Here is a 22,976-nt window from a genome sequence, read left to right as displayed (position 1 = left end):
TAATGTCTTTGGTTGTCAGAACGGCATCCGCAGAGGTGTCTTCCTCAACGTCGGAAACAGTGTCTGCAATCGGCGTTTGGCGAGTCAGAGAACCAGATTTTTCCCATGCTCTGAGTATGCTAGGCTTGGGAGCGGCAGAATTTTTGCGATTTTTCTGTGACATATTGGAATGACAAAACGGATTAATCAATCAACAAGTGTGCCGAGATTTCCAGAGATAAGGAAGGGGAACATCAGCGAATGCTATCCGAACAGCGCAATGAATTCTCTGGAGCAAGCGTAGGTCACAGCGTGATTTATAGAAGAAAAAACATCTGGAGCATCATGACTAGATAAAAAGAAGAAAGTCGGCTAATGGTATATCCATCTATAAGGCAATATATGAAAGCAGCACTAGATGGCGCTGTAATTCCACCTTGCAGGAGATGAAAAAGAAATTCTCCAGTAGATTATAATCAGTTAACACTCACTAGATTATAGTAAGTAAAAAAGCCCCAATAATGAGTGTTATAAATGATTGTAGATTATTGCAGTTATATATAAATGGAGCTATAATTGCAGCAGAATCCAGCTTGCACCATCAGAAACTTGAGTAGAGATGGAAGAAAATGGCTCCCTGTTGAGGGCTGGTAAGTTATGCTCCTTGATTACTACACAGCCCAGGCAGCTAGTGGGCTGTGGTGCAGAGTATGGTGGCAGGAAAAGTGAGCTGGGTCAGAAAGAACAGATTGGCATCCTCATAAGAGTGTGTGGGTGTATACAGCTCTTACCGCACACCTCCGGGCGGTGAGTCCCAGCGGCGCTGACAGCCGGACAGCAGGTGGCAGCTACCTCTCCCCCTCCGGCAGGGCAGCTCAGGGAGGATGACAGCAGAGCAGGCAGGGGGGACCGCGCTCCCGTAGACAGGCGAGCAAGCGCCGATGTCTAGTCGCGGCCACACCTCCGGACTTCAGGTTATAAATCGAGGCCCCGGCTTCTATGGGAGGACCAGGCCGCAATCTGCGGGAGCGTCCAGCTACTCCCCGATTCCGCGACCACAGCATCGGACACACAGGGTAGTCTGAGGGGGTTATTATGGGCGGTGATACACCATTTATGGCCCCCTAGAGTGTCATCAGTAGCCGGACGGCGGTGTGTCTCTCGGGAGCTGCAGGGAAGTCCAGCTTTCTCAGATGGCTGCCAAGCCACGCCCCCGGAACATATGGCGTTTTTAACACTATGTCTTCAATATCTTGACCCCGTGGACAGTATTTGAGAGGGCCAAACAGATGAAAGTCAGAAGGGGCCAAATCAAGAGTGTATGGTGGATGTGGCATTATTGCCCACCCCATTTTGGCAATGGCCGCAGATGTTGCCATCGAAGTGTGAGGTCTGGCATTGTTGTGGTGTAAGATGACATTTGACAGTGGAATTGTTGACTGTTTTTGCGGATGGCTTCTTAAGTGTTATAATGTATCGATCACTGTTGATTGGTTGGTTTGGTTCCAAGTAATCAATGAGAATAACACCTCAGCAATCCCAGCGAATGTGGCCATGACTTTGTTTACGAATCGCTGTGATTTAAACTTTTTTGGCCTAGGTGAACTTGGGTGTTTCCATTACTTTGATTGGGCCTTTGTTTCTGGGTCATAAAGGAATACCCAGGTCTCATCTCCTGTAATGACATTTTCCAAAAATGTCTCAGGGTTGGCTTCAAAGGTAATTGCACACTTCCACCTTCTGAGCCTTATGATCCCTGGTTAATTACTTTGGAACCCATTTAGCACACACTTTGCGATATCCCAAATCATTGATTAGTGTTTCTACAGTGCCATATCTACATTCAAGTTCATCACTGATATCTCTGATGGTCACACGACGGTCTTTCTGAATCATGGCATCGACTTTGTGTTGGTTCTTTGCTGTCACTGCATTTGATGGTCTGCCACCACAAGGTTTGTCGCACATGGACGCTTCATCCACCTTCTGACATTGCTATAGTCATTTGTACGCTCACCATACACTTTTTTCAGTCTTCTGTGGATTTCTGTAGCACTGCAGCTTTCTTTTTCCAGAAATACAATGACTGCTCTTTGTTTCATCTTGGATTCCATGGTATTTCTTGGACTACCTAAACAAAACTACATATATAGTTCGCATATTAAACTACAAACTGACAAAGTTTCAAATAAATGTTGCTTATTATTTCAGAGTTATGAGCATTTAGGCATTACTTTTTGGACAACCCTCGTAAGTTAGATTTATAATAAGAAGCAGTGAACCAATGTCTCCTTTTACAATGTTCAGAAGAAAGTTATTAACCTATTCACCTATGGTTCTGCAGTTGCTGCTTTTGGTGCCTATTTTGGCCATTATGTATATAGATATCAAAGGAGAATACACAATTACACTTACTATCACCAGGTCTGGTTAATTTAGCTTGTTTAAGTTTGTTAAATATGAATTTGTTTTACATGTACATACAAGATAATTTTTATGAACATGTATGATTCACTACAACTGTTATTTGTACAGCTAGCATTACTGGAAATTAGTTGAGCCAAAGAATGGTAATTTGTCCCCTCTGTTGCTGTCGTGACAAGAAGAAATAAATCAGATGGGTTCTGTTGCACATTACAATTTCTTTTTGTTTTTCTTTTATTTATATATCAGCAAATTTACTAACATGATGATGAAAGGTGGTGAAAAGATTCTGTCTCGGTCTATAATGAATAAGGTTAGTCTTACTGTTATAAGCATGCTTCGCACTTGTGTGTTGCTGTGACTCATACCTATAGTATAGTATTAAGTGAGGTCCATTTGTCCTGTGTTAACCATTAAGCATCAACATTTTCCTTCTCAGTGTAGGAAAAGATCACCAAGTGAACTCCATTTGTAAATAAGCACTAACCTCTTTTTGCATGTCTACATTTATTTAGCATACGTTGTATTCTATTTTTTTCAGTTTCCCTTTCTTGATGCTTGCTTGTAATAACATCCATGCAAACTTGTACATCCTTCTTTTATTCATTACCATTCCTTCAAAAAAAGACAAATCACATATTCCCTTTACAGCTCATGGTTTCAGTGACGACATATTACTGTATTCTTCAACATCCACCTCCGAATTGGTTACACAGTGATATGCTAAAAATTATCTGAATGTTTCACATTCAAAAAACTTTACCGTATTGGTTTTACATGTCTCCCTCCCTACATCTTAGTATGTTACCCTTTTTTAATATATATGTGTATATGAGGGCTTGACACATTTTTCAAAGCTCTAGGAGCCAGGATGTAAGTGTAGGAGCCAGACCACTGTCCCCCCAGGAGTGAGTGAGGAGAACAGCTCTGTGTTATGCAACTGTTATACACACTATACTAGTCCACAAAATGGTCACAGTTGAATGGCTACAGTAAAATGGAGGCCCCCCTCACTTCTCTGCACAGCTCCCCTGCTCCACACCTCACCCTCCAGTAATGACAGACCACATTTCACATAAAACAATGCTGCCAGAAAGTATAACAAAACCCCCCTCCCTTCGTGGTCACACCACTATCCCTCTGAAGCCGCTCCGCAATCCCTGCTCACGCATACACCCTAGAACCAGAGAGACTGGTACAGACAGCAGGGATCAGAGCAGGCCAGGATGGAGAGGAGTCGTCAGCGCAGGCCGGGACGGACAGAGGCACAGCAGTCACCGCAGGCGACATTCTGCACATGCACTCCTGTGCATGATATGAACACCACAATACTATAGGCACAAATTTCTGCTTATGATGATCTGCTTCCTTCCTCCCTCACTGCAAAATCTGGTAGCCAGACAGCAAAATCTGGTAGCCATGGCGACCTTGCCCCCGGGTTTGTCGAGCCCTGATATATTTGTGTATGTAGATCGATCGATATATAGATCCGCAGGCGGCTCTCCAGGCAAGTAATACATGCACAATCACATAGCTTTAAGGTGCAACATTTCAGCTCCTGTTATTAGCGCTTTTGTCAAGCCAGAATATACAAAAGTAGTACATAACTCTTACCCCATTAAATAGCAGAACAACCCACTTGCATGCTGAATGCCCATCCCGCTTTCTGGCGCCCAAATGCCGCTACACCGAAATGACGTCAACACCCTCCCCCGTTACCATAGTGACACATTAAACAATTGGTTACCGTCAAACCTAAAAATACATAATATACAAACTATGAAGATGCTAATACACATAAGACAAAAACACTAAATATGTACATCAGGTAATGAAGTGCATAGAACAGCAGATAAAGAAAAACATACTTTACATAAATAAGTATCTGCCAGTGCCGAATACCACCGGGGGCGCAAATGACAAACTGGCTAACACTGGACATCCTGTAATCCAGTGGCAACAAAATGACAATTACTGATAAAAACTTATATAAATGCAGAACATCAGGATGGTAGATGAATCAACAACCAATGCGACGTAGCCATAAATACCATAAGGATGACAATGCCTGATGTATAGACCAATAGCAAAATGAATGTCTAAATGAAAACACAGCAGTGATCTAAACCAGATGCATCATTGAGGGATCCCTGTGCTCTAATCACATAGACAGCTAGCACCATAACAAAAGAACCTACTATAAAGATGCATATATGTTACACTTAAACATAACTGATCAGTAGCTCGTAAAACAGCGTCAAAAAGGCTAAATAAAGCAGTGGAGCCCTAATGTCTCATTCAAGCCACGGGGCGACAGTGTCTAACCTAATAATGCAATTGGTTTCACAGTGCAGCAACTTGCTGATCTATCACCTCCCCTTGTTAGGGTGGGTACATGGTCAATGATCCTGTACCTAAGGGACAAAATATTGTGTTTGGCCATGGCAAAGTGCCTAGCTACTGGCTGTTTGCTACTCCCCGTAGCTAGGGCCGCCCCTGAATAGCTGAGCGCTGTTGGGCCATGCATTCCCTCAGGGTGCACTCAGTTTTGCCAATGTACACCTTAGAGCAAGGGCAAGTGATGGAATATACAATGAATTTACTGGTACATGTCAGAAGGTTCTTTTAAACTAAAACTTATCTTATGGAAAATACATTTTGGCCCATCATTGTTCCTGAACTTCTCATTAACTGAGTTCCTGCTGAAAAATAGCACTATAATTAATGTGTCTATCTGATTTTATATATATAATATATAATCATATCAAAATCGCATACACTTCCACAATATACGATGGGTGCTTGATCTAGTAATTTCTGACAATGTTCCTTTTCCCAGCTCAAACATAGAGACATGACAAAGGATCGATCAGCACTCCAATAAATCAAAAATGCATTTATTGCAGCAGTTTAGTCATCCATATTAAAGTCCAATGATAGTGCATAGTAAAAATACAGTACTTAAGAGAGCACAGGCAGTTGGGAATACATAGTTTCTGGTCCCAACACGACAGCTGTTTCGGTGTGTCACCACCTTCCTCAGGGGTCTGCCTGTGCTCTGTTAAGTACTGTTTATGTGAGGAGGAGATGGTATAGGATGGATTAGGTGGTATAATCCACCAGGCCCTTATAATGTCCCGGTACCTGTGCAGTAACCCCTTTATAGGGGCTTCCTTTTATCTCAGGTTCTGGCTACTATTGCGGGCCGCTTAGCAATGCCAGCTGTTTTACCCTCTACGGGGTTACTACAGCAGTCTGTTTTTTTTCCCCTCTCAGGGATTGCCACAACAGCTTACTGCTATGCAGACTACTCCTGTGCCCCCGCCAGGGGTAGATGGTAGCTCCCCTACTGCTCTACAGACTTGTTGCACGAGGAGAAAGCTGCTAAGCTATCTAGGTGTCCTCTGGTGTCAGCATAGTCCACACATCTCTAAAATGTCATCTGATGACTGAGAGATTGCGGATGTCTCTAACCCTGAGTCCTCTCCACTGGGATGCAGACTCTTTTTTGGGGGTTACTATTCCTGCTTGGGTGTGAACTGTCAGTCGTCTGGGTCATGGAGGATGTCGAACCAGCTCCTCTGTTCAAGCAGGTTCTGTTTGTATAAGTAAAGGGCTACTTCTGTAGAATTCCCTTTATCAGATCATTTAGTTGATCCCAGGGCTACAGCCTGCTGAACGCCCGGTTAGAGGCATCAACCTTTGGGACGTTTGGCTGCGTGTTATCCATTTCCTGAAGTTCCTTGCATGAAATGGAACTTATCCCCTGTAGTGGCCATGTAATATGGTTAATTACAAGTGCTACGTTACCTATGCCTTCCATTTCTTCCCTGAAGGTTAGGAAGGTAGAGGTTTGCCTTCCCTCAAATGCTTCCAGTCCTCAGATGTTTTATGGTTGGTAACATCAGAGATGCAGCCACACATACAGTATTGGGAAGGCTGTTCTGGATATCAGTCTCCTGACTTCCAGTGTCGCAGATGCAACTGTGTCGACTCGCAGTTTCCTGTGGTGATATGGGAGTGGGGGAAAACCTTTAAGGGTATGTCACAAGTATGATGGCCATCTTGAAGTCGGCAATCTTGGATGCAACTCTAATTTTTTTAATTGGGAAGTTAGTCATGTGACATCAAACTGATGCAGAATTTCATAAGGAAAACTGGTGTTCTTCATTTTAAAGTATCTTTATTAATTCTCGAGTTCTAACAAAGTTTATAGGATATGTTCGATCCACCATGATGCAGTGTTAAGGCTATTCGTTTCCCATTCATGACGAACCTTGACCAACATGTCTGGCTGAATCTGAGCACAAGCATCAACAATCGTTGTTGCAGATGATAACGGTCTTGTATCTTCACAGCATAAACACGATCCTTCAGGTAACCCCACAGGAAGAGAAATCCAACAGTTGAATTTGGGAATCTTGGTGGCCACTGAACTGGATCTCTATGGCCAATGCACCATTGGGGAAACTTCACATCAAGATATTCCCTGACAATTAGTCCATAATGAGGTGGGGCACCATCTTGCTGGAAAAAATTAGAATGTGACCCATCCTCTGATAACAATGAGGGAAAAATCTCATCTAACAACCTCTTCTGACGTGCTGCTATTAATGTTTCATCAATGAAGAATGGTCCCATAATAAAAAACACACCATACCAACTGTTTTACCAAGGCTACAACCCTACAGGCATCCATCCAGTACCTGTTGTTGTTCTGTTTGTTTACCTCACCATTGACAAAGAAATTTGCCTCATCTCTAAACATTACCTGGTTTGGAAAATGAGGGTTTAGTTGAATGCTGTGTTACCCAGTGTGCAAACTCGACCCGGTCTAGGTCCTCCTCAGTCAGGTGTTAATCTTGTAGGGGTGCAATTTATGTGTAGAAAATACTAACCCCACGTTCACAAGATAGACCACGAGAGCTACGTCGTGGTCTTTCTGAAAATGATGCCAGCACAGCAGTTGTTGCTTCATCTGTAACCGTTTTGGACGTCCGCTTTTTGGTTTATCTGCAACTAATCTGGTTTCTTTCAATTTGGCAATGAGTTGGGCAACTACACTGTGAGTAATGAGCGGCCTATTTGGGTGACATTGGTTGAAGTCATTTTGCAATGGCATGTGTGTTCCATTCTCCAGATATCAAGTCACTCAACACGTTCTGTTTATATTAGTACCATTGTAATTAATGTCACTACCTGCAAAAAAAAAAAAAAAAGTTTTCCTCCACTCCCATATCATGTGTATACACTTAATATTTCTTTACTGTTTTCCTGTTTATAAGGGTGTTCCACATTTATGGACCACCCTGTATTGTTAGAAATTGGTGGGACACTCCTGTGTGTGGCACAGTTTTTGAATAGTGGATAGTCCTATGCGTGTCACTCTATATATAGGGCACACTAGCTATAAGGGACACTCCTGAGTGTCGCTCTATATGTAGGGGACGTGTGTGTGTGTGTGTGTTTTACACTAAATACAGGGGACACTCCTGTGTGTGGCACACTATATATGCGATGGAGCTTGCACAGCTTTGCACTGTCCCATTGGGTGAGGGCGCCACTATCTAGGCGGTTTAGATATGGATTTCCCAGCGGGGGCTGTGGGTCTGGCCATGCATTGAAGATGGGGGGAAAAGTAATTTCCCTGCTGTAAATCTCTCCGGTCTCATCAGGAAGGATAGGAAGCACCAGTTTACGAGGTTTCTGTTCCTCGCATATCGCTTCCAATGGTTTCAGTATTCGAGTGAAAATACCTCCCATGATTGTTGATGCGGTAGCCGTTTAGATCTCCCCATGCTCCCCTTCCTGTGCAGGGCTCAGCTTCATTTAGGGATCCACTAGCCAATCCTTGGAGGGTTGTCTCCGGTTGTTTTAATAGGTTCTGGGTTCATTATCCAGCTTTGGAAAGCCTTGACACGGGTGGCGTGAGCTATGGCCACTTCTGCTGACAAATTAGTTGCGGGACCTCAGTGATTTGCACTGGGAGATGGCATGACATTCCTGGCTAAGTCAGCAGGTAATGTGTGGGAGGCCAGGCAAGACAGGGCACAGGTTGCTTACGAACTTTCACCTACAGCTGGTTTGGCTTGTAGGGTCCTTTTGACTCTGCGCTTCGCATGCGCATTCCTTATGGTGGGCATACACTATACAATTATCTGTCAGATATCTGTCCAATCTGGCTGATTGGAATGAAAACCTGGTAATGTATGGGAGCAAATGACAGTTGATCATATGGTATTAAACACTGGAAAACAGAGAAAAAAACAATTGTACAACTAGGTTATATTTGTGTGTTTTTAACCAATTTGTCTGAACGACCATTTTAGTCTGTTTTCCAGTGTTTGTGAGCAAATGGTCGATTGTCATTTGCTCCCACACATTACCAGATTTTCATTTCAACCAGCCAGATAGGACAGATATCTGACAGATAATTGTTTAGTGTATGCCCAGCATTACTGGATTGTTCCTTACACTATTTTCTGTTTGGCGAGGAAGTTCTCTTTTACCCACACCTGGATATTCTCCACTAGTCAGGTAAATACCTTTCTTCTGGTGGCCGTCCCTAACAGCGGGGCCTGCGTTTACAAGTTTTCGCTCCTCCCTCAGGGAAGTGTGTCCTTGGAAGGTAAGGATACTGAATTAGAACCTCTATACACTCCTGCCTATACCTTCTAAGGATGACGCTAATTTGTGTACGCAGTCATACAGTAAATAAAGACTTCAGACCTAGAATCTGTGTTTCCAAAGCACAAAGTATTATTCAAGTAAAAGTACAGTCAGTTACACGCTATTGATCCAGACACAATTCGGCGCAAAGGAATGATACAGACCCAAGTACAGTATACATATGCAGCGCTTCCGGACCAGATGTTAGATATCAGCAAGAAACCCCTCGTCAATCAGCATTCAGCACGAAGACTAAGACCCAGTGTTGGAGCACACATATTTATACCCCCAGGAATAGACAACACAATAGAGAAGTTTGTTGCTGATGCCATTGGTTCACAAGGGGGATGCATCTGTTAGAGCGTTTAACAGGCTGATTCAAATAGACCCAACCCAGCCTCCAACAACTGGGGGTCTCTGGTTTCCCGCCTCATGCAACATCTAACAGTTGATCATATAATATACATTTTGTTGCTTGAAGTCTCTGTGGTCCATAAGTTGAGAATGCATGATGCTATCTCCACGCCGATGATACCAGAATACTGTGGAAAGAGTACACATCAGTACAAAACCAAACACGGCTTACTTATGTATAAAACCTTAGTTGCCAAATAATCTTTATTTCACAGCATGTATACTAAATGAACAAACTTAAATCTTGTACTTTAAAGCTTTTGGAACCTTGTATGTGGATATGTAATGTGTGAGTATGCGGGATTTGATATAAGGACGCTAGTTAACTTGGGACAGATGCGTGCGCATTTAGCTAATAAACAGCGTTTTCATATAGGATCTTATGCATTCGCTAATATGCGACTAGTTAACAACGCAATTGTGTGTATATGAGGAATGGTGAAAGATGCAATCGCATGGTGCTGATAGTAATATCGCCATATGTACTTAAATGTGAATTTATCTAAAATGGCGCTTGGGCGGCCATTCGCAAAACGGCGTCTTGTGATCTCATTTCCAAGATGGCGTCTTGCGGCCAGTCGCAAGATGGCGTTGCTGTGATTCAATTTTTAAACTTATCTTTTCTCAGCCAATAATCCAGCTTCGACAGTCCACCCTTTGTTAGCGAACAACATGCTATCACAATCTGATTTTAAAATATAATTTAGGCTTACATTTATATACTATTTAGTGTTATTATGGGATGGCACAAGGTGGTTCTTAATCCATCACTAATGTGTCTCTGGGTGGGGACATAAAACTACTATTATACGCACACCGCGGATCTTGGAAGATCATGTGAAAGGTGTGGGTATGCACCAGTCTTATAAAGGCAGTCTTGAAGGGGAATTGAGACTTTACATTATCTGAGGTGTTTTAAAAATAAAATTTCAATAATACATTCTATGCACGTCTAAATATAATACATTAAATGATGGTATTTCCTAGTTCAGGGTTGTAATGCAGTTCTATATTTACCTCAGTATTCATATTGTCATTACTGACCACCATCATAGTTTCGTTCTTGCATTTTACTCTATTTTTACATTTTCCACACTTCAACACAATAGGAACACACCGGACGCATATGCCAATTATTATGATGACAATTAGTATAAGGATCAAGAATTTGCCTATGCTGGCGATCACTTCCTGGACCCATTCCCCTAGACCTGAGAACCATTTCACTGGGTTCAGCCATGAAACCCATCCTTCTATCTTCTCCCCTACTTCAGCCACTGAAGCATTATGGTTCTTACGAAACTCCCATTTTAGCTGCAGAATTTCATCCATCTTCCGGTCTATCATCTCCTTGGGGTCGCTGGTATCATTGGTGACATAGGTGCAACATTTTACTCCAAATTGAGTGGCTAACGTTATGCAATACCCTCCAGTAACAGCAGTTAAATAATTTAACACTAGCCTGTGTTGCACCAGTTCTTTCTTGTACGCTTGCAATTCTTTCCCTGTATACCTGAATGTGTCATCGTACATCTCGGTGATATTATCTATCAATTTAGCAAGTTCCTGAATATATCTAAAATTTAATGTACCCCGGGCAATCCTGGTGGGATCCAGTGCGACTAAAACTTGAAAGCCAGTTGTCTCACTAATTAACTGAGTGGCTTTATGCACGTCACCAGGTATCATATTTTGTTTGCCTCTGTGTTCATATTGTGTGTGAAGATATGGTGACGGTGTGTTTTTATGTATACCAAGCATTTCAACATGTGTGAGGGTCATAACTTCTGGAAGTATTCTTCCCAAATAACATAATTACAATACTAAGATTGGTTAGACACTCCCCTGATTTGGTATAGCACTCCTCCTCCTGACTCCACTCCATCAGCACTGCCATCAGCTCACATTTCCTTTATCGGTCCCCCATCACAGAAACTGGGTATCCCCAGACAGATCATCACGACAGAAACTTTGGAAGAAAGAACTAGGATGACCACAGCAGACCACTCCATTGCTGGAAGCACTGATCTACACATTTCTTTAGCTCAAGTATCTCACCGTCACCTTTTTAATCCTTCCGGCACAAGCTCGCAATCGATAGGTCCACGTTATCGGCCTCGTCTCCGCCTTGTATCTCCACCAGTTGGTTAACCTCCCTATAGTGAGTGGAATGGACCCACGTATCTTCCCCGGCCACCCTTTGAGGATGTGGTATCGTCCGATACGGACCTTTCCACTGATCAGTCAAACAACCTGAGCTAAAAAAATTTGGATCATAACAAATTCTCCAGGTTTGACATCATGACAGTTTGCATTAGACATGTTAGTTAATAACACTTTAAATTTCTGTTATTCTCATCTTCGTGAGACCCTGTACAGTAACCTCATTATCATATTTTTATACATGAGGCTGCCTGTTTGAACAGTATCTCAAAGGGGGGGGGGGCAAATAAAGGAAAAGACCATCTGGGATAATCTTAGTGTTATTACCCATCACCTTACACATGTTCTTGGAAAAGTCACCTGTAAAATAAGTCCCCCTATCATTTTTAAATAATTCTAGGGATATAGGACCTCATTCAGAGTCGGTTGAAGCGGCCACTCGGTCGTACGGGAAAAGGGGCCGTATATGCAAATGATTCCCTCGCAAGTTGCGTCCCTAAGTTCGTATCGTAGCTGGCCGACCAAGGGGAGGAAGCGGTCGGAAGTCAAAAAAATACGCCCCCTTCTCGTACGCATTGCACGTCATCTCCGGGCATATAAGGATTAATCGAGACCATCGGCAACCATCGAAACTGGTCATAGAGCTTAAGGTTGACCATACCCTCTCTTAAGCTCTACGATCATGTCAGTGTAAAAACCTCCCATGTCACATGTGCCATGACGCTATTTTGTTAATTATGCACTCCCATAAACCATATGCACTCCCACAAAACGCCGTCCGCATAATTAGGCACGCCTGCGTTCGGATCTCCACTCCCCCGTTTTCAAGCACCTTCCCCTGTTACCACCCACAAACGCCTCAATCTGTCACTCAAACTACCGACCTGGCTGTGTTCAAGGAGAGAGAAATTTCTGATCGTAGCGGCTAGTTTGCGCACGCACATTACGAACTTTACGCATGCGCAGTATAGCGAACATCGGTGGCCTACGACCGTGCGGCTGCTTCGACCGACTCTGAATGAGGTCCATAGTATCTGCATACAGGTTCCTGCACTTAAATCTTGTTATTAATAGCTACTGCTCTAAATAATGCCTGGGCCACTGGGTTGGATAGTATTCCGAGTATTCGACCTTAGCCTGGCATGGCTGTCGTTTATCCTTAGCAACCTTGTGTCCTGTGAGTGAGAGATAAAGCACAACAGTTTAATATCATTTAAACATGACCTAAATACAACAATAAATCGTCCACATTTTACATTAGAACAGATCCATTGGCAGGTTGAAAAGATTGTAAACAGTCATATAAGGCCTGAGAGAAGATACTGGGGTTGCCTATGAACCCATGGGAAACTCAGTGACACTTGGTGACAGTTAAAACATATTTTTGAACGAGGTGGATGAAAGGATTGTTGTGGGAGTTGAGTAAGAGGAAAAGATGGTGGGTATGGGTAAGGATATGAAGGATAAAGGTATGGTGGGAGGTATGAAGTTTGTGGGTAGCATGAGACCTGTGGCTGTGTATGATATGTGGGGTAAGGATGTGTTTGCTGTGGTGTGGGATTGGTGAGGACGTGTAACTGTTCAGGGGTGTGTGTGGGTGCAGGTGTGTCGGTTGGCTGTGATGTTATTGTCATTCCTTCCAGAGCTTGGATACTGACAGCCATTAGTTTTTCGCTCTGGGTCTCTCTCTTCCTTATGATATTTTTATCGTGTTCTATGGCAGATTCTATGAGTGTATCTATTGTGACTCCCCTCCAGCCAGGTTGTGAGGTCTGAACCCGAGTTTTTAAGTCGTCTTTCAGACCGTCCATGAGTACCGTGACTATCATTCCCCTGTGGTAAGTGCTAATTTTCATATCTTCTAACCCAGTGTACTGGGTGATAGCCTGCAGAGCCCGGTCACAATAATCTTCTGCAGATTCTCTCTCCTTTTGCTTAATGGTGAAAATTTTGTTCCAGTTAACTACTACTGGAAAATATATACCCAATTGAGTTATGATGCGGGAAATATTACCTTGGTTTACTTGGTCTGTTAAGGGAACGTCACCATCCAATACACAATCCGTGATAAATTTTGTCATGTCGGTATTGCGTGGTAGACAGGCCCTTAACACCACACGCCAATCTTTATTAGTTGGCTCAAGTGAACTACCCAAATTTCTCAAAAATCTTTGACATTTGGCTAGTTCCTTTTTGGGATCGGGGGAATCATTCTGCTCTTGTCCAGGGACAATGCCTTACTACTTCCCTCGTGGGCACTACACCGTTCGCATCTGCATTTCCATTTGGAACAGTTATCGTCCAAATGGGATGCAGACCGGTAGCGCTGCTACCTTTTTGACCTTGTTACCAGGCTGGGGGTTTAATCTGTTGCTGCTACGTATGGTATTAACAACTTCCTCTACGGGTGCAGAGGGTGTTAGCACTTCCCTTGCTGTTACCGATGGAGATGGTGGCACCACTCGTGATTGTGGTGATGCAGCATCTATCATTTGCACAGCATGGGAAATAGCAGACATTACAATAGGCTCATCATCCACATCATAAACATTTTCTTTATGGTTGCTTTAAAGCGGGTACAAGTTGCTTGTTACATTTTTATGGGTATTTTTGGTAACTGTACTTGCACCTCCATCCACATAAGGTGGAGGAGGTGAGCGTGAACTGCTGGCAATACTCTCCACAACGCTACCTTGCTGTACGTGCGCGCCATTTTGCGTCCCGCCCGCATTGCAATTTAGCGTCGCGGATGTATTCTCTGGCAATGTGCTCACAACGCTAGTTTGCGTCGCTTGCGCATTTTTAAGCCACGCATCCCCTTCATGCTGCCACAACTTTAAACATTCATAATATTTGACCTTTTTCTCTCGGGAGCGCATCAGACTGATGTGAACCCGGACATTTTTATCAAAACTACCAATTCTGGGAAACTGTCTAACACTCTTCATCGTCATTTGAAACCATACATCACAATACCTTATCGCATAAGTACCGTACTTAGTATGCATAATACGACGGGCCGATCCAATTGGCGCTTCCATTAGCAGCACATCATTGTCTAACATCTCTACTGTTTGCGCGGCTCCCATTCTGAGACAAATCCTACGCTTTTCAATAAAGATTTAAACTGGTGAAAGACCATCAAGATACTTTCACTTACCTGTAGATGATTTAAACGGCAGCGCCCACACACCTGGATAAGATTTGAAAAAGGCAACTTCCACACCCAGATAAGATTTAGTAAGGCAACTTCCACACCTATGGAAGTTTAAGTAGGCTACTTCCACGCACCTCTCTACAACAAAGACAACATGTACACCTGCTACTGTGTATAGAACGGTAAGCTGCTTACCGAGCGGCTAGACTAACCCTTGCACCTAGCCTTTAAGGATCATAAGATCCCCTTAACCTTGTCCAACAAATACTCACTGTTACATACTTTTTTCCTGCACAGAAAAATACACGTTAACCCAGATATTGATAACAATTAAAAAATGTAAACCTCAACGGCTTTATTTTAAACACGTGGCAGCACAACCGGAAGTACGTATACGCTATTGTGCGACCAGTCGCATACACAATAATGCGACTACCACACAACCGTATGACAACTTTTTAGCTGCGTACGCAAAAGTGTGTCTTTACTGTGCACAAAACTGCGACTCAGCTGCGTACTCAATACTGCGGCACCCCTTTAAACGTTAGGTTCTATCAACAAAGGAAAACAAACTTTTTCCTCTCTTGTCCCTGGATTCTAGTCAGCTTCCTTGGCTCACACGGAAACAGATAGCGATCTTTCAGCACAAAGTGGTTGCAGGTAAACCCTGCATGTGGCCACTCCAACCTTTGCTGAGATATCGATAACCGTATGTACCGTGTGAGTAGGTAAGTGACTTCACTACGAGCCCCCAACTAACGATACTGAATTAGAACCTCTATACACTCCTGCCTATACCTTCTAATATCCTGCCTATACCTTCTAAGGATGATGCTAATTTGCGTACGCAGTCATACAGTAAATAAAGACTTCAGACATAGAATCTGTGGTTCCAAAGCACAAAGTATTATTCAAGTAAAAGTACAGTCAGTTACACGCTATTGATCCAGACACAATTCGGCGCAAAGGAATTATACAGACCCAAGTACAGTATACATACGCAGCGTTTCCGGACCAGATGTTAGGCATCAGCAAGAAACGTAGAAGGTGATATCTGCCAACAATTGCGCTACAAAGGCTGCTAAAGGGTAAATCTCCTTGGTGTTATCCTCACCAAAATTACATTAACACAAGCAAAAATCCGGAGAATACCACTCTGCGCTCACACAAGATATAGAATTTACTTATCTTCAATATGAAGTCCTGATCTTGGGACCTCAAATCCTTTTTATAATGGACACTTTATATGATAGGTGTGGGATGTATGTTCCAATGTTGATGAATATGTGGGAACATAAAACATAGAAAACAATCTAGTGCAGACGTATAAGAATTCACTTGAGTACACAATAATTCACATATAGGGGTGTATATGATCTACCCCAAATTAATACATATATAGTCCATTCAGGTATATGCTCTCCATATGTCCATATTAAAATGGAAAAAAAAGCACATTTAAAAACCAGAGACAAAATTTCCAAAAAAATAAGTGTTTTAATTGGATATATCCAAATGAAGGAGTTCCAAATAACTTTAAAAATACAACAATGCTTCACAGCTGAAATATCCACAAAAGGTGAAGATGGCTTCCTACCAGAATACAGTGGTTTTTTGTGCGTATAAGAGTGATCTCACTGCCCGCAGTAATGCACCCAAATCTTCGATGGAAATGGCACCGTCGTCCTCTGGTCTGGTCAGGATAGCTGTTCAACACCAATACCGCCAACGCGTTTCGATCAGTACTCTGATCTTCCTCAAGGCTTGGTACAGTATACATATGCAGCGCTTCCGGACCAGATGTTAGATATCAGCAAGAAACCCCTCGTCAATCAGCATTCAGCACGAAGACTAAGACCCAGTGTTGGAGCACACATATTTATACCCCCCAGGAATAGACAACACAATAGAGAAGTTTATTGCTGATGCCATTGGTTCCCAAGGGGGATGCGTCTGTTACAGAGTGTTTAACAGGCTGATTCAAATAGACCCAACCCAGCCTCAACAACTGGGGGTCTCTGGTTTCCCACCTCATGCAACATCCTAACAGTTGTTCATATAATATACATTTTGTTGCTTGAAGTCTCTGTGGTCCATAAGTTGAGAATGCATGATGCGATCTCCACACCGATGATACCGGAATACTGTGGAAAGAGTACGCATCAGTACAAAACCAAACACTGCTTACTTATGTATAAAACCTTAGTTACCAAATAATCTTTATTTCACAGGATTTATACTAAATGAACAAACTTAAATCTTGTACTTTAAAGCTTATGGAACCTTGTATGTGGATATGTAATGTGTGAGTATGCGGGTTTGATATAAGGACGCTAGTTAACTTGGGACAGATGCGTGCGCATTTAGCTAATAAACAGCGTTTTCATATAGGATCTTATGCATTCGCTAATATGCGACTAGTTAACAGCGCAATTGTGTGTATTAATGTGTATATGAGGAATGGTGAAAGATGCAATCGCATGGTGCTAATAGTAATATCGTCATATGTACTTAAATGTGAATTTATCTAAAATGGCGCTTGGGCGGCCATTTGCAAAATGGCGTCTTGCGATCTCATTTCCAAGATGGCGTCTTGCGGCCAGTCGCAAGATGGCGTCGCTGCGATTCAATTTTTAAACTGATCTTGTCTCAGCCAATAATCCAGCTTCGACAAAGGTCATGCCGACACAAGCAGATTCTTCCTTGGCAGGGGTTCGATTTCCTGGGCAGGTTTTCTAGTCCCATTCACTATTCTGGGGACATGGCTCCAGCGATGCCTAAGGCTTAACAGAATGTTTCTTTCTCTACCCAGTTCACGTGCATGTGGTAGGGCAGTTGCTTTGGTTCAGTGACCGTTGAGTACAGTCTTCAGACAGCAGGGTACTTTGCATCATTCGCTATGGTTCCATGTTGGACCTTGGAGGTCCACCGCCTCAGTGGTGTTTGGGTTTTTAATATCGCTTTCCCCAGGAAGCAGCAAATGCGGTGACATTGGGCCATGTTATCAGTCCACTCCTCTCAGCTGGCAGGTTTTTGCTCCAGTTCCGCCGCAGGACTGCAAACTGGGGTTCTATCTCCTTCCTCATTTGAATGCTGACCGTTTCATTTCGGACGATCTTGTCTCTTCGTGTCTTGAGCACCAGGGGGTGGATGGTTCAGTTCGCATGAACTCTCTCCGATCGAGACACCACAACACGGAGGCCAACAAATCCTCTCTAGCTGTCTGGTATCTTCAGGTTCCGCTTTGGGCGGGTCGTCCTTCTTCCTCATGGGCAATCAACTGTTTGTCTATTCCGGGCCCTACCGTTCAGTGGCACCCCTACTCTGTGTCTTTGCAACACAGTATGGTTGGTGATGCTGTGCGTATTGCAGACAGACGTTATCACAATTCGGCCCTCTTCAGAGGTATTGTTTGTGACGGATGCTCAGCTTAACAGTTACGGACTTTCCTAGGTCGCTTGTTTGAAGTACTTTCGGATCAGTGCTGTATCCAGACTTTTGCAAGGCCTCCCTTGCTTGTCTATACTTTCAGTTCTGGGGGTGGTCTCCAACACCTCTCTCCAGCAGTTCTAACGGCGTACAGTGAATAGACTCAACAACCTTGGTCAACGGTTCGGTCGGTGCCTCGTCCGTCGACCTTGTGGTAACTTTGGTTAATGGGAATGATGGTCTCCACTTCGGGGCCATTCAGTGGACCTGGTTCTACTCACCCAGGGGTTAATTCTCCAAACTTGAATGGTTGCTAATCATCCTACTCGTCTCGGTCTCCCGTTATGTTCCGACAGCACTTGTCAATCTCCATTGGTGGAGGGTTTTACGTTCTCCTCCTCCAGGTCCAATCCTTGGTCCTTCAAGATTGTCTCATTGTGACCATGGCTGCAAGTCTCCTGGGCTGAGGTGCCATGAAATTGCCTTTCAGCTTCGGGGCCTTGGGTCACCGTACAAGTTTTCCGGCAGGCACAAGAACGCAGCGCCTATGCCGCAGTCTTTCCGGTGTGGAAACCTTCATTCCCTTTCTCTAAGCAGTAGTCATACCGTAAGGGGGAATAGGACAGTGGTCTTCCTTAGCAGAACCACATTTTTCCCAGGGCAGTGGGCTCTCCCTCCAGTGGTCTTCCTACCGTTCATGTGTGAGGCCTTCAGAGAGGGGATCTCTTGGCCTCTCAGCACATGTGCGAGGCTCCACAGTTTTGATCTGTGATCCAGTTATGTGCTGGCTTTCGCCAGTGGCTGCCTTGGCTGTTCCGTCAAATTTTTCATCCAGAGCAACTGTTTCCGCCGTCCACATTGTTCCCTCAGGTCTCCAGGAGCATTGCCTCCCGAGTGAGGGTAATCCTAGTGGCTCCATGCTGGCTACTCTAGTCATGGTGCGTGGACGTCTTCCCAAGGTTGGTAGGTCTTCGTCCAGACCTGCTGCTACTAACCCGTTTCTACAAGGGCACTTCCTTGGTTGGTTCTCGCGACTGGCCTTCTGAGAGTGGTCAGTATTAGGCTGCGAGCCCGGACTCCATTTCCATCTTGCGCTTTCCTCCAGGCTTGGAAACTCTACCTCTGGTGATGTAACAGTTAACGTGTTTTCGCCTCTCACATTTCTTGGCCTTCCTTCTGGAGGGTTTGGAGTTGACGACTTTGTTGTTTGACGATACAGGCTTTGACCCTTTCTTTTTCTTTCCAGCAGTGTTTGGCTCTACTTCAGAGTGGCCAAACCGTTTTTACAAGGTGTGCTGTGTATTTAGCCACCGTTTCATCCGCAGGTGGAGCTGTGGGATCTTAATCTAGTCTTATTAGCTCTCACCCAGGCTCCATTGTTGCTTGGAAGCTATTCTTCTTTAGGGCTATTGCCTTCCTTCGGCATAGTTCTGTGTTAGGGATTGGCAAGCTGCCTTTTCTTTATCTTCCATGACAATTGTATGGTTGCCCCGTACAGGTTTTATGTTCCAGCCGACACTTTCTTCGGCCTTGCACTTGCACAGGATATTGGCCTTCCGGTTCTTCCTCCTTCAGGGACTTCCTGGGACTGGGATGATCTGGCTCTGCTATTTGGGCTGAGCTCTGCAGTTTTCCTTGGACACGTCATCTTTGGTACACCGCACTGTTCTCTGTGGGTTCTTTATGACGTGTGGGAACATAGTTGGCCGGCTACTCAGTAGATCCTTGCACGTTGGATACGCTCGGTCATTACGCAAGCCTATTCTGGTGTGGGGTGACCGCCACCAGACCAGGCGTCTGCGCTTTTGCGGTTGCGATAGTATGTGCCGCGCAATGCTGGACTTCAGCAGCACAGGTCTGTCGTGCAGCTATCTGGTCCCCAGTCCGCACGTTTGCTCATTTTTACGTTTTCAGGTTTTTTGCCTCCGGCGGCACCCACTATGGGCGTACAGTTCTCCGGTCAGGCAGCCTGAGTGTTCCCTCCCCTGGGGGCGACTTTTGAATGTACCATGGTCCAGTGTTCCCCAGCCTTGCTGCAAGAGAAAATAGGATTTTTGGTCAACTTACCATTGAATCCTTTTCTCTTAAGCAGGCTGGGGAACACTGCGAGTTCCCCCTCACGATCAGTCGTGCGAGGTGTTTGGGTCTTGACTGGTCTTCTCCCTACTGATTTGTTTGGTTGCTCTAACAGTTTCACAGGATTCCTGCTACTCCTCTCCGGACTCTTTTACAGAAGTACTGGAATTGTGGGATTTCAGGGGGGGGGGGGGGGGGGGGGGACTTAGGTTTTAAAGCTACAGTTTGATTTAGGTGCCAGCTCCAGTCCCAACCTACAATCCCATGGTCCAGTGTTCCCCAGCCTGCTTAAGAAAAAAAGATTAAATGGTAAGTTAACCAAAAATCCTATTATTTTGTTAAGGCACGGTGGTTTGGTACCTAAACTTTGCAACTGGCTCCTAGATTTTACAAAAATTTGTTGACTCCTGGCTTAACAATTTATTCATATATAAATGTATTATTAATTACATTATAGAACAGTGGTTCCTAAACTGCGCCTTGGGGTGCCTCAGGTTGATGGACCAGCACCAAATCAAATTCTTTACATTATTGTAATGTAAATATGTGCTCAAACCTGTCCACCACCACATAACTGAGCCTAAGGATGACAGGTAGGCAGAGTTTACTTCACTTTACAAAAAAAATTTCTGAATTTCTCAGTGACAAACTTTTGGCTTAAGGGTGCCATGAAAACAATGCTGATTCAAAAAAAAGTTTGGGAACCACTGTTATAGAAGATTACATTAATTTCAGGACATTTACTTATCTTTGCTACTGAAGTGGTGTGTAACTATTCAACATGTGCCAGCTATATAACATATTTATAGCTTTTTAACTGCACTATATACTGTATTTATTATAACGCACTAGGGGGCTCATGTGGAGTTAAATGCAATTTACACACAAAACAAAGACCGAAATTATGTCCATAATGTGCCTTTATAGAGCCAGTTATCTTGCGTTTAGCTATCAATATTACGTAAATGCATCTTTCATATTTTGCACAATAGCTTTTGTTACGCTATCAGCCTATCACTTCAGTATATTAGTGAGGAATACCCATGGTCTAAGACTGTGTGAAAAATCCACTAAATAAATACAAGTGATGCACTCCTTGTTACTTATTTACAGCTGCATTCCATTAGGAAATCTGCATAGTTATGGGTTTGTTATTTTGGAAACCATGGGGCATAATCAATTAGGTGCAAGTTACCAAAAATCTTTCATCTGCTGGGTTTTTCATTAGGTGCAAGAGTTTTTATTTTTTATTTTGAGCGCCTCCAGTGCAAGTCTAATATTTCCTTAAATACTTATTTTAAGGAATAATTGTTGGGACTTTCTTCGGGACCCGTGGCACCCCACCCCCCACTTAAAGACTAAGCTTTTGAAAGTTTCTGATTAACTTAATTTGAACAATAATTACGCATCTTCAGGCAGCGCTATCCTTCTCCGCTTCTCTGGCATGCTGAAGTCTTTGTCCGACGTCTACAGAGTTTGTTAGTGATTTCTGTGTGTGAGGCCGCCCTGTCAGTGTGCTGTGCTGTCACCTCAAGAAGTCTGTGCAGCAGCCAGTATGGAGAGTGTAGTAATATATGGTTCCTATGCATAGGTAGCAGCCTGGACAGGTGAGGTGTGTTTTTGTTTTTTTTTCTTCTCCCCCAAGTAAAAGTAGACTTGGGGGAGAAGAAGTCTTCTTTTACTTTGCTTTTGGAGGATGGCCTGGTGTCAAGAAAGGCAGCAAAGAAGCCACTTCTCTCCAGGAAACACATCAGGGACAGACTGATATTCTGCAAAAGGTACAGGGATTGGACTGCTAAGTAATTGGAGTAACATTATTTTCTCTGATGAATCCCCTTTCAGATTGTTTGGGGCATCTGAAAAAATGTTTGTCTGGAGAAGGAAAGATGAGCGCTACCATCAGTCCTGTGTCATGCCGACAGTAAAGCATCCTGAGACCATTCATGTGTGAGGTTGCTTCTCAGCCAAGGAAGTGGGTTTACGCACAATTTTACCTAAGAACACAGCCATAAATAAAGAATGGTACTAAAACATCCTCCAAGAGCAACTTCCAACCATCCAAGAACAGTTTGGTGATGAACAATGCTTTTTCCAGCATGATGGAGCACTTTGCCATAAGGCAAAAGTGATAACTAAGTGGCTCGGGGAACTAAACATCTAAATTTTGGGTCCTGGGCCAGGAAACTCCCCAGACCTTAATCCCATTCAGAACTTGTGGTCACTTTTTAAAAGACGAGTGGACAAACAAAAACCCACAAATTCTGACAAACTCCACCATTGATTAGGCAAGAATGGGCAGCCATCAGTCAGTATGTGGCCCAGAAGTTGATTGACAGCATGCCAGGGAGAATTGCAGAGGTCTTGAAAAGAAGAGTCAACACTGCAAATATTGACTCTTTGCATAAACTTAATGTAATTGTCAATAAAAGCCTGACACCTATGAAATGCTTGTAATTTTACTTCAGTATACCATAGTAACATCTGACAAAAATGTCTAAAAACACTGAAGCAGCAAACTTTGTAAAAACCAATACTTGTGTCATTCTCAAAACTTTTGGCCACGGCTGTATATAGGATGTTAGTAGCATTAACACACCCTCCCTGCATACTTAGTCTACGTCAGCCACCCCCCTTCAGACCCATTTCCGACCTCTGTAACCCGAGA

The 22,976-nt window shown here is 43.6% G+C and overlaps 1 protein-coding gene across 1 annotated transcript in view; it reads left to right on the top strand.

The window, feature by feature from the left end:
* Positions 1-22,976, top strand: part of MRPS7 (mitochondrial ribosomal protein S7) — a 37,811-nt gene that overhangs the window by 13,258 nt on the left and 1,577 nt on the right. The window contains exon 3 of the mRNA XM_088482579.1: positions 2,653-2,716. Within this exon, the coding sequence (XP_088338705.1) occupies positions 2,653-2,716 (64 nt within the window). The remainder of the gene's footprint in view (positions 1-2,652; positions 2,717-22,976) is intronic.

The sequence above is a fragment of the Taudactylus pleione genome, unplaced genomic scaffold (genome assembly GCF_031769625.1).
Source record: "Taudactylus pleione unplaced genomic scaffold, aTauple2 ptg000290l, whole genome shotgun sequence".
Classification (NCBI taxonomy): Eukaryota; Metazoa; Chordata; class Amphibia; order Anura; family Myobatrachidae; genus Taudactylus; species Taudactylus pleione.
The sequence above is the reverse complement of the archived record's forward strand: the minus strand, read 5'-3'. Positions and strand labels throughout refer to the sequence as shown.